Genomic DNA, 12,709 nt, shown 5'->3' on the forward strand with positions numbered 1-12,709 from the left:
TCTGTTCAATGCCACAATTTTTGCTTTTTAGAATATGTTTACAATGGCCCTCAAGTGCAGTGGCTAGTGTTCCTAAGTATAGGGTAGTTGTAATGTATTTTACAGAGGAAATATGTGTGCTAGGTAAGCTTATAGTTATGGATACTGTTGGCCTAGAGGTTAATGTTAGATGCACAGACACTGGGCCCTAGGGGATCCCCTAGGAACAGCCGTTCAGTACTCATTAATCCCGCACTGGTGATGACTTCATAGAATATAAGGACTGAACACTGGGCTGATAGAGTGAAGCAAGTGGTAGACTGTCAGCATAGTAAGTGGAAGGCCATGAGGTAAAAAAAATAAAATAGGGGCTGGAAAGGTGGCGCAGTGGTAGAGCGCTTGCCTTGCATGCATGAGGCCCTGGGTTCGATTCCTCAGCACCACATAAGCAAAAGAAAAAAGCCACAAGTGGCGCTGTGGCTCAAGTGGTAGAGCACTAGCCTTGAGCTGAAGAGCTGCGGGACAGCGCCCAGGCCCAGAGTTCAGGCCCCACGACTGGACCAAAAAAATAAAATCAACACCAAAACAACCAATCCAAGGACTACAAATAACAAGAATTGACTATAGTCAAGATAAAAAGCACAATTTCTCACAGACCATAGCTACTTTCTGAAGAGAGTCAAGTGTTTTCCTGAGTGTTACAGGGTACCCAGTGTTTCATCTGTCACCCTATATGGCCAGGTCTAGTTAGTCTTTTCTGTCTTCCTCTTTAGTGTCAGAGCAAATAACCTTTCCCATCTGTTCTTCTGTAATAGAATCTGCTTCTTATCACTCCATTTTTTTGTGTTTTACCCTTTTACCCTCTCGTAGACTGATTTTTTTAAATGTTTTTTATTGTAAAAATACTGTACAGAGGGGTTACAGTTACATGAGTAAGGTAATGAGTACATTTCCTATCGAGCATTGTTGCCTCTTCCTGTTTTTCCCCTACCATCCCTTCCTTCCTCACCTACCCAACTACCCCCCACCCACCGAAGTTGTAAAGTTCGTTTTCAACATAGTGTCATTACATCTCATTGTTACAATGGGTCAACCTGTATCCCTTTGTTTTTTCCCTTCCCTTCCCCAAATTAGAAAAGTGTATATACAAGATGCAGGGCATGGGAATCAAATACAGTGAATACGAGTTATACTGTGGGGGAGGAACATACAAAAGAAACAAAAAAATCACATAGTACATGATAAGTACATTAATTTTGCCAATCCTGGGGCTTGAAATCTGGGCCTGCACACTGTCCTTGAGCTTTTTCACTCAAGGTTAGCACTCTATCACTTTGAGCCACAGCACCACTTTCGGCTTTTTCTGTGTATGTGATACTGAGGAATCAAACCCAGGGCTTCATACATGCCCTCTACCACATGCAAGCACTCTACTACTAAGCCACATTCCCAGTCCCTGATATTTCGGGGGGTGGGGGTTGTTTTTGTTTTTGTCAGTACTGGCTGGGATTTGTATTCAGAGCCTTGCATTGATAGGCAGGTGCTTTAACACTTGGGGCCAGGTCCTTTGCTGACAGGCATTTTAAATCACTAGTAGAAAACAAGATTATTCTTTTCCTTATAGAGTGAATGGACAAGTTATACTGACTCTTACTTATTGTGTCTGGGGGGCCCCTTCTCACAGATGACTCTAACTGGAGAAATACTTTTTACACAGAAATTTCTTGACCCCAGACTCAAAGTTCATCTGGTTGCTTGAGAATAGCTACCAACTGATCCCTATGAGCTGGAAGTTTTCTTTACAAACATGAATCCCACTGGAAACCCCATACATAGACTATCAAAGACAAAGATTCCTGGATTCTTTTTTTTTTTTTTTGGGTCCAGTCGTGGGGCCTGAACTCTGGGCCTGGGTGCTGTCCCTCGGCTCTTCAGCTCAAGGCTAGCGCTCTACCACTTGAGCCACAGAGCCACTTCCGGCTTTTTTCTTTTTGCTTATGTGGTGCTGAGGAATGGAACCCAGGGCCTCATGCATGCAAGGCAAGCGCTCTACCACTAAGCCACCTTCCCAGCCCCAAGATTCCTGGATTCTAAGTAACTAGAAGCCCCCAGGACTAAAACACTGATATCTCAAGTATTTTCTAAGTGACAACCAGAAACCCCTAGGAATAGAAAAGGCTGATTATCTTCAACTGGAAGGTGACATCAAGCCAAATATCAAGCCTGAGAAAAAAGAAGAGTTTCCAGTCAAAGCAGAGATAGCAGCTGAATGGCCACCAACAGCAAAGGTTACTTACTATCTGATGAAAACAGGACACATACAGTAGACAAGTACATTCTTACCTCTTCTCTAGACCAGAACTGTTTTCTACTTAGAGATGCAGGGGTCTAACAAATGATCAGGGAGAGTGATTCCCAAAGATATACAAAACCCTCTACTCTCTTCAATCTAACTGCTAGTCTGTTTCATGTGCTAGTCTGTTTCATGTTTTAACATATTTGTTTTAAGGTAGAGAAGTAAATACCAACAACATTTCCTCATTTTTCAAATGAGAAGTTAAGAAAGTAGCTTAACTCCTCAATGGAGGAGTAAGAATCCTTTCAAGACTTGAGGCGGTAAATGACATACCCAAGCTGCAGAGCAAGGCTGGAATAGACGTTGTATACACAGATTGTGTAACGACCTCACATATGGCAGTTAAATGGTTCATCAGTCCACAGGGCTCCCCATCTGGGGTGTGCACAGGACAAAGGAAGCCCCAGGACTCTGGCAGCAGTCTGCGGACTGTGGTGGTCCTCATCTTCGCAAAAGCAGCTCCTCTGTGCACACAGCGGAAATGGGAGAGATAGCGTATGAAGTTCAGCTTGTCAGCCACAACACACAGTCCTGAATCTTGCAGGAAGCCAAGACCTTAATAAAATAAAAACTTATTCAAAACCAGGCCAAATTTAACACAAAAAAACACAAAACTGTTTGAGATGACAAAACCCCAGAGCACTTTACAGATCGAGTGGGTTACTGAAATATGTTCTATATTAGTTCTGATAAGTGCAAATAAACAATAAAAAATGCATTTTTAGGGCCGGGAGTATGACTTAGTGGTAGAGAGCTTGCCTGGCATCCATGAAGCCTTAGGTTCAATTCTTCACAACCACATAAACAGAAAAGGCCAGAAGTGGTGCAGTGGCTCAAGTGGTAGAGAACTAGCCTTGAGGGGCTGGGAAGGTGGCTCAGTTGGTAGTGAGCTTGCCTTGCATGCCTGAGGCCCTGGGTTCGATTCCTCAGCACCACATAAGCAAAAAAAAAGCTCGAAGTGGCGCTGTGGCTCAAGTGGTAGAGCGCTCGCCTTGAGCTGAAAAGCTGAGGGACAGCGCCCAGGCCCAGAGTTCAGGCCCCACAACCGGACCCAAAAAAAACCCAATAACTAGCTTTGAGCAAAAGAAGCTCAGGGACAGTGCCCAGGCCCTAAGTTCAATTCCCAGGACTGGGAAAAGAAAAAAAATGTATTTTTAAGATTTACAAACTGTATCACTGACCCTAACAGTCTCCTCTAGCGCAACTTTCACCCTTTTAAGAGAAAATTACACAGTTGATAAATAGCAATTAAATTCATCTCAGATGTCTGGGAATGTGACTCAATGGTAGAATACTTGCATGTGGTAGAGTACCATGCATGAAGCCCTGGATTCGATTCCTCAGCACCACATAAAGCAGCAAAAGCCAGAAGTGGTGCTGTGGCTCAAGTGGCAGAACATTAGCTTTGAGCAAAAGACACTCAGGGTCAGCCCAGGCCTTGAGTTCAAGCCTCAGTACTGGCAAAAAAGTAAAAATTTGAACATTAAATTCATCTGAGAGAAACCAATTATGCACAAGCATTAACTAACATGCTAACAATAGACTGTATTTTCATGAGAATTAGATTTAAGGGTATGGGAACAGAAACCCTGTCTAAAACCCTTCAAAGATACAGATATTTAACATAAAATTTGTCTTTACCAAAAGTAACTTTACCATTAAACCAGACATATTATATAAATAATTAGAAAAAAAGTAAAATTATCTATTAAATTTCACCTGTTTTTGAACGCAGATTCCCAGTAGCAAGGAGATATTCAAATGGTCTTGTAAGGTCTGCTCCCATACTAAAAATCTTCATCAAATTTTCACTGTTTATGGACACATTGGTTTTCTGAGCCCTTTTATCTAAAGCTATCTTAATAGACACTAACCAAGTTTCCATTTTTTCCTAAAAAAAAAATTAAATTTGAAACAGTACTTGTTTTAATTTTCACGAATTTCATTTACTCACACATAATTAAAGCCACTAATACATCTGATTGGAAAACATTTAAACCACAAACCTCAAAAAATAGTTGTGTGTGCATGTGTGTGTGTGTGTGTGTGTGTAGTTGTCCTGTGTACCTCAAGAGGTTTAGCAGCATCCCTGGCGTGCGTGCGTGCGTGCGTGCGTGCGTGCGTGTGTGTGTCTGTCTGTAAGTCTGTCTGCCTGGAATGGGACTTGTTTGTGCTGACTACACACCTTAGTACAAGTAGCAGAAGGAGCAGGACTGTCTACTAAAAAGCCTCCCTTGGTGTGCAACAGTCTTTGAAGAAGCCAGTGACACTTAAGGAAACAAGAAGCCACGCCTACCTTGTCAGAGAAAGGCAAAGGGGGCTCATCCATGTCTCTCACTGTCTCCCCTTTCCCCTTCCTTGACAGTACCAGAGTTTGAACTCAGGGCTTTGAGCTTTCTAGGCAAGCACTCTATCACTTGAGCCCTTTTGCTTTATTTACTTTTCAAATGAGAATTCGATTTTGCTCACAGCTGATCTCAATGGCTTCCCACAAACTGAGACCACATGTGTCACTAATTTTTTTGGCCAAGCTGGCCTTAAACCAAGATCCTCTCCATCTCTGCCTTCTACTAACGGATTACAGGTGGCTCCATCCAGCCTTCCCTCAGCATCAATCACATGAATCACATGGAAAAACTGAATGTCTACTGACTACATGCTAGATAGGCTACAGATGATTCATGTGATATCTCTCTGTCATGTACCTTCTGAAGATTTTCTTCAAGTCTCAAAATCAGAGGTTTACAAGGTTAAATATAGCTGGTGAAATCAGATCTGTTAAACAATAAATTATCTGAAATGATAACCCAATTTTCACTTTATTGCCCACGCTGATGACACAGGTAACCTCAGTAACAGCTTGCCTCAGATGATACATTGCTAAAAGGTAGAATCAAAGGAAACACCATGCTACCCTATATGAACAGGATGAATGGGTACAGTTATGAAACATAATGTCTTTATTTGAAAGGCCAGAGATAACAAAAAACTTCTACTAGGAGCCGGGCACCAGTGGCTCACACCTGTAATCCTAGCTACTCAGGAGGCTGAGATCTGAGGGTCACATTTCAAAGACCATGTGGGCAGGAAAGTCCATGAGACTGTTATCTCCAATTAACCACCAGAAAACTAGAAGTGTGGCTATGGCTCAAGTGTTAAAGTACTCGCCTTGAGCTAAGGAGCTGAGGGACAGCACCTAGGCCCCAAGTTCAGGCCCCATGATGGACCCCAAAAACAAACAAACAAAAAAAAACCTGAGTTCCTTTTTTTTTTGGAGGTGGGGGGGCCGTCGTGGGGCTTGAACTCTGGGCGTTGGCCTTGTCCCTCAGCTCTTCAGCTCAAGGTGAGCACTCTACCACTTGAGCCATAGCCCCACTTCCAGCTTTTTCTGCTTATGTGGTGTAGAGGAATCGAGCCTAGGGCCTCATGTGTACAAGGCAAGCACTCTTCCACTGAGCTACCTCTCCATCCAGAACTCAGTTTTTACTTCAACATTTTCTGTCATCCATCCTGCTACTTATCTCTTCAATCTCATCTTTTAAAGGGATGATATGTGAAAGGCCATCAAATTAACTTCCTATGACATCATGTTCGAGCCATTCCAATTCTGTACACAGACTTACACTCTGTTCACAGCACAGCTGTCCTGTGCTACCACTGCGAATGCCAAACCACTGTTCCTAGGGAAACATGAGGCTTGTTCTTGCATGTCTTGGGTCAGCTTTTTTTTTTTTTGCAGGCACTAGGGTTTGAGTTCAGGGCTTGAGCGCTGTCCCTGAGCTTCTTTTGCTCAAGGCTAGCACTCTGCCATTTGAACCAGTGTCATTTACAGCTTTTCCCTAGTTTATTGGAGATAAGAGTCTTAGACTGTCCTGGGTTGTTTTTGAACCATGATCCTCAGCTCTCAGCCTCCTGAGTAGTGAGGACTATAGGTGTCCAGCTCTGTCATAATATTCTTAACCGATCAACACATAAAACCTTTTGTGTGTTTTTGTTGAAAGACATCTTATTTAATATGTAACTGCTTTATTAACATTGAACTCACAGTTACAACTCAGCTTTCTTGCATTCAGGAACAGCAGCTAGCATATCAGTAACAGGGGCCCATTTGAACAGTAAAAATAAAAAGAATAAAGATGCAAAATATATGGCACTAAGTAAAGCTCAACAGAGACCTGTGCTTTTAGTTAGCTGGGGGAAGGCAAGGGCATCGCTGTGCTCATCCTCAAGGGAACACATGCTTTAAGAGACTCAAATTTCACCTCTCTGCCCATGTTTGTGAGTAGCTGAAAAAGTACTGGGTATTGATAATGAATGGCCTTAAGTAAATTTTAGTAAGTACATTTGAAAACATACAGTGAGGATTAATTGACTATACATACATAAGTAAGCTATGTATACTTTAACGACCAAGATTGCATGTCATCTTTAGATTACATAATATTAAGCAAAATTGGGTATTGGTGGTACTCAGCACATGGGAGGCTGAGGTAGGAGAACAGCCAGGGCTATAGGAGACCTTGTTGAAAAATATTTCTGAACCTTGGTAGCTAGGTGGGGGGGGGAGGGGGAGGGAGAGTGGTAGGCAGGGAGGAGTGGGAGGAACAGACGCACGGCATGTGCATGCACACACATGCATGCACGTGCACACTTGCACGCGCGTTCACACACACGTTTCTGAATCTTGGTAGCTAGCTAGGCATGTGGAGGAGAAGGGTGGGCAGGGAGGAGTGGGAGGAACACACACTCACACACACACACCCCAGTCCTGTGGCTTGGACTCAGGAGCATTTTGTTCAAGGCTAGAATTCTACCACTTGAGCCACAGCTCCACAGGCATTTTGCTAGTTAACTGAAAATAAGAATCTCATGGGCTTTCCCGTCTGAACTGGCTTCAAACCATGATTCTTAGAGTTCAGCTTCCTAAGTAACGCAGCTTCCTAAGTAACTAGGATTATAAACATTAGCAAATGGCACCATTAACAAACTAAAAAGGCTGAAAAATGCCCAAACTAGAAATTATTACCATTCAGACAATACTATACGGCATGAGTAATAAGGTGGCCTAGGGTGAAGCATACAGTTACCTTGAGAAACCTAAGGAAGAGCTGGCCAGGCGTAAGGACTTCTTGATTCACTAAACTATCAGGATTGTCCTCCATGCACTCTCCTCTGGCTAAAGCAAAGAGCTTCCGGGTCATGAAACAGAGCTTATAAAACTTTTCAGTATTGGTGCTCAAGTGGATGCAGATGCACTGGCTGCAAAACAGAAGAAAAACCTTTAAAGTAACTTAAGCTGTCAATCCTACATAATTTTCTTTTCTTTCTCTCTTTCTTTCTCTTTCTTTCTTTCCTTTTCTTTTCTTTGCTTTTCTCTTCTTTTCTCTTTCTTTCTTTCTTTCCTTGTCGGTCCTGGGGCTTGAACTCGGCCTGGGCGCTGTCCCTTAGCTTTTCAGCTCAAGGCAAGTCCTCTACCACTTGAGCCACAGTGCCACTTCCCCTTTTCTGAGTGGTTTATTGGAGATGAGTCTCATGGACTTTTCCTGCCCAAGCTGGCTTTGAACCGGGATCCTCAGATCTCAACTTCTTAAGTAGCTAGGATTATAGGTATGAGCACCAGCACCTGGTTTACATAATTTTCTTAATGACCAAGGTGTCAAATTCATGTTTACTTTTCATTTTTACGGGCAGCATTGCCAAAACAACAAAATAATATCACAAAGCCTAGAGCTGTGTTGGAATATGTAAGCAAGTGGCCATGGCAGTCATTTCTTACTAAAATTATGTAAAATTAGGACCTCAGTTTCTCAGCTACACTGGCCATTATTTAAATGCTCAGCACAAGTTGGGCAGCACCAGCAGGATTCCTTTCATAATTTTTTTTAATATAGTGATTATGCATGACAAAGTCCTTGTTTTGGGGAAATGAAGTGGCATGATACCTGCAACTTTTAAACAATACAGAAAGAATCAAACAACACAAAGGAATAAAGTAAATGTAATAAAAGAGAGAACTTTAGTTACTGTAAGTGGTCAATCACCTATCTGGATGTTGTTCTGGAAGTCTGAAATTATTTCAAAATAAAAGAAGCAAAATAAAATAAACTAGCATAACAAGAAAGGTAAACATGGCCTCAGAGAAAAAAGTAGACCGTGCCGACAGAGATCAGGTATACGCTGAGTTCTAGATGATGCATCAACACAAACTACAATCCATGCAAAGGACCACTGACAACCCTCAACCCAAACCCTAACTCAAACCCAGGCCCGGCACACATACTTAAATAGAAACTCGGCAGCTTGTTCATTAGGGTACCAGTCAGGAAGATTGAGTTTTACTCTGAAGCATTCTCCTAGATAGTTAAGGACTTGTTTTTGTGTGGAACAACCCTCTTCCATCACAATCCTTAACATCTGAGAAACAGAATTCCTAAAGAAAGAGTCATCCTCTTTTCCTTTGATGAGCTCCTGGAAAATCTGATAATCAGAAAAGCTGACAAGTGCCTAGAACAGAGAGAAAAAAAAGCTTTCTTTTAAATTGTCTGTAAATAATCACTAAATATACTATTCACTTAGTTACCATTCTCTCCTCTAATAATTTTTAAATCCCACCAAAATTAGCTTCCATTATTGCCAAATTTAACTCTCCAAAATATATGACAGCCAGACACTAGGATGACCCTACTGATCCTTGCCTCCTGATATTCAATTTGGTTTTTTTTTGTTTGTTTTGTTTTTTGCCAGTTCTGGGGCCTGAACTCAGGACCTGGGCACTGTCCCCGAGCTTCTTTTGCTCCAGGCTAACACGCTACCACTTGAGTCACAGCGCCACGTGTGGCTTTTTCTGTGTATGTAGTACTGAGGAATCGAACCCAGGGCTTCATGCATGCTAGGCAAGCACTCTACCACTAAGCCACCTTCCCAGCCCTGATATTCAATTTGTATAGTCTCTTCCCACACCAAATTACACATGGCCTGAGACCCAAAAATATAATGGAAAAGGTAATGTGAGATTCTCAGGCCTATTTCATTAAGGGCCCTGTGGCTTCTACCTTGTTTGTTGGCCAGAGATGGCTGAAAGAAACAAAGACCTCCTACCAAAACCCAGCAATGAGTTACCAGTCAGGTGACCACTGTCTGGTCAAGTCTTCAGTCACCAACATCATCTCACTGTGACTTTCTGAAATTCCATGCCACAAGTCTAAATAAAATGAAGTCATGCTGGGTGCCGGTGACTCACACCTATAATCCTAGCCACTCAGGAGGCTGAGATCTGAGGATCGTGGTTCAAAGCCAGGCTGGGCAAGAAAATCTGTGAGGCCTTTATCTCCACTTAACCATGAGAAAACTGGAAGTGGCACTGTGGCTCAAGTGGTAGAGCACTCACCTTGAGCTGAAGAGCTCAGGGAGAGTGCCCAGGCCCAGAGTTCAAGCCCCAGGACCGACAAAAAAAAAAAAAAAAAAATCAAGTCACTCCCCGACAAAAAAAAAAATCAAGTCACTCCCCAATTAGTCACTAACAGAAACTGTGGTGATTGATTGGCTGACTGATTCAAATTGATACTTTAAGCCAATGACTTTCAAGGCAATTTGTTATGAAGCAGTAGACAATTAGAATGGATACTTTTAATTATTTGTTTATTCAAGGCAGGTCCTTCCTATATTAATTACCCAGGCTGTCCTCAAATTTCACTATCCTCCATCCTCAGCCTGAGTATCTGGAGTTACAGGAATTATTACCACAGGCCAACCAGCATGCATTAAACAGAAAACCCATCCCATTTGCAACAATACTGTCCGCAATTAATCTCTTCATAACATAAAAAATATCACAAGTCATACCTTAAGTGCAAATCCCAAAGGAAGAAAAAACAGTTCTTTCCGGTAAATAAAGTTCAATGTAACAGTGCCATTTTCCACATAGTGAAGATTCATATTGACAGCTGAATGCTCCTCCTTTACACAGTACATAGAGACTCCTACCAAAACAAACAGCAAAAAGAGAGAAACTACAATTATTTACTCTCCTAAACATAACTCATGTCAAATCAGTATGTGTAGTCAAAATGGCAACCAAAAGTCTCTATACTATACCAAATACCCCTCTCCTGTTATAAAACTAAAACAGAACCACCAAAGCTATCGATTTAACCAAGCTACCAAGTTTCCTCCAGGCCAAGTTCCATGGCTCATAGCCCTTTATATTCCCAGCATCTTTGCAAAGTGGTTGGTATAGTACATCATAGTCTCACTCCCACCCCCTTGGAGTCTGTCAAGATTCAAATGAAGAATGGCAAAACTTCAGGTATAAAGACTGCTAAGACACACTGTATCAATTGAAGCAAAAGAATAAATAAGTAGTTATTTTTACATGTTGCCATATCATTTTTCTTTTTTTTTTTTAATTGTTGGTCGTGAGGCCTGAACTCTGGACCTGGGTGCTGTCCCTCAGCTCTTCAGCTCAAGGCTAGTGCTCAACCACTTGAGCCACAGCACCACTTCTGGTTTTCTGGTGGTTTATTGGAGATAAGAGTCTCACAGACCCATCAGCACCTGGCTAAACAATTCTTAATATTGAGATAAGAATTTCACCATTAGTTATAGACAAACATGACACCTAGAAAAATGGTATGGCAGCCAGGCACCTATGGCTCATGCCTGTAATCCTAGCTACTGAGGAGGCTGATATCTGAGGATTGTGGTTCAAAGCCAGCCCAGGCAGGAAAGTCTGTGAGACTCTTATCTCCAATAAACCATTAGAAAACCAGAAGTGGCACTGTGGCTCAATTGGTAGAGCACTCACTTTGAAATGAAGAGCTCGGGGACAACACCACCCAGGTCCAGAGCTTAAGACCCTTGACCAACCAAAAAAAAAGAATAGTTTAAATGTCAAGAGTTAGGAAAGAATGCCATATGCTGTCTTTGTGAAGTCAGGCACAGGCCTGAAGCAGAGGCTGGATCCTTCAAGGGCATGTCAAGAGAGTTGGTTTTGTGGTACCAGGGATTGAGCCTATGGTTTGTATATATTAGGCAAGTACTCCACCACTAAGCTATATTCCCAGCTTCTAAAGCATCTTCAACATATGGTACTTTCAACTCACTATGGTTTTACTACAGCAAAACCTGTGTAAGTGCACATGTGAGATCTCGGCACTTAAAATCTACTCTTAATAAATTCCAAAAAACAATAGTCTTATTAACAATGTGACCATATTGTACACTGTAACACAGAATACACCCATCCTACAACTAGAAATTTGGCTCTTTTTCCCAACATCTCTTCATTTCTTCCCCTACTTCTATAATCAATCCTATAAACAAAAATATTAATTTGAGAAAAACACAAAAATTACGTAAGAGAAAAATATTAAAGATTCTCTATAGATACCATCTCCTTTAAGAAAAAAAAAAAAGGTTCTCAATTTTTCTAAAAGAATCTCAAATGGTCACTGATGCTTACCAAAGTGAGTATAACCAGGGCCTCTGCTTTTCCATTTTGGTCTTACCAGTGCAAGGGGAAAATTCCTCCGAGGCATAATCAACATTCGGATAACTTTTTCAATGCCATTGATAATAAAATAGCCTCCCATTTCCTGCCAAAGAGATGGATAATGTGTTAGACGAAAGCACCTGAGTAACAGTACACATGGGTGAAAAGGACTACTGATCCCTTCTTAGAAAAGAGTACAGAGGTATATGGATCAGCAGCTTTCTTAAACACAAAAGCCAGGCCCTTGCATCGTAGGAGGGAAGCACTCTTTAAAGAGTACTTCCATCTACCAGAAGGCTCAAATTAACTGGTCTCCTGAGCCCCTGAAGTGATTCCTATCTTCCAGTGACAACAAAAAGACTTCCTCTAAAGAGAAGTCTAAAGATGAAAATGATAACCATTTTGTTCCTATATGGTTTCTCAAACAAGTTAAAAAAACCTGACTGTATGAAAGCTTTGCACACCAGAAATTTAGAATCACTAAATAAAGAAAAATCTCTTCAACAGTTTCTGGCCAGTCATATTTCTTTAATAAATGGAGTTTCTCTTTATTAACTGCCTGTTACAGAATTTAATCCTTGTAAGATTGAAGAGGAAGGGCTGGGAATGTGGCTTTCAGGTAGAGTGCTTGCCTAGCATGCATGAAGTCCTGGGTTCAGTTCTTCAGTACCACATAAACAGAAAAAGTTGGAAATGGCAGTGGGGCTCAAGTGGTAGATTGCTAGCCTTGAGCAAAAGAAGCTCAGGGACATATCTAAGCTGAGTTCAAGCCCCAAACAAATAACAGGGCTGGGATGTAGCTCAGTGGCAAAGCATTTACCTACCAAATACAACACCCTGGGTTCAATCCCCAGTAAAAAAAAAAAAAAAAAAAAAAAAAAAAA

The 12,709-nt window shown here is 41.6% G+C and overlaps 1 protein-coding gene across 1 annotated transcript in view; it reads right to left on the minus strand.

Annotated features, from left to right (window-relative positions):
• Window positions 1–12,709, minus strand: part of Polr1b (polymerase (RNA) I polypeptide B, 128kDa) — a 28,483-nt gene that overhangs the window by 9,925 nt on the left and 5,849 nt on the right. Inside the window, exons 4-9 of the mRNA XM_013019881.1 lie at window positions 11,796–11,928; window positions 10,178–10,314; window positions 8,616–8,839; window positions 7,423–7,594; window positions 4,055–4,226; window positions 2,609–2,890 (exon numbers count right to left, since the gene is read on the minus strand). Of these exons, the coding sequence (XP_012875335.1) occupies window positions 2,609–2,890; window positions 4,055–4,226; window positions 7,423–7,594; window positions 8,616–8,839; window positions 10,178–10,314; window positions 11,796–11,928 (1,120 nt within the window). The remainder of the gene's footprint in view (window positions 1–2,608; window positions 2,891–4,054; window positions 4,227–7,422; window positions 7,595–8,615; window positions 8,840–10,177; window positions 10,315–11,795; window positions 11,929–12,709) is intronic.

Source organism: Dipodomys ordii, unplaced genomic scaffold (genome assembly GCF_000151885.1).
Source record: "Dipodomys ordii isolate 6190 unplaced genomic scaffold, Dord_2.0 Scaffold47, whole genome shotgun sequence".
Taxonomy (NCBI): domain Eukaryota; kingdom Metazoa; phylum Chordata; class Mammalia; order Rodentia; family Heteromyidae; genus Dipodomys; species Dipodomys ordii.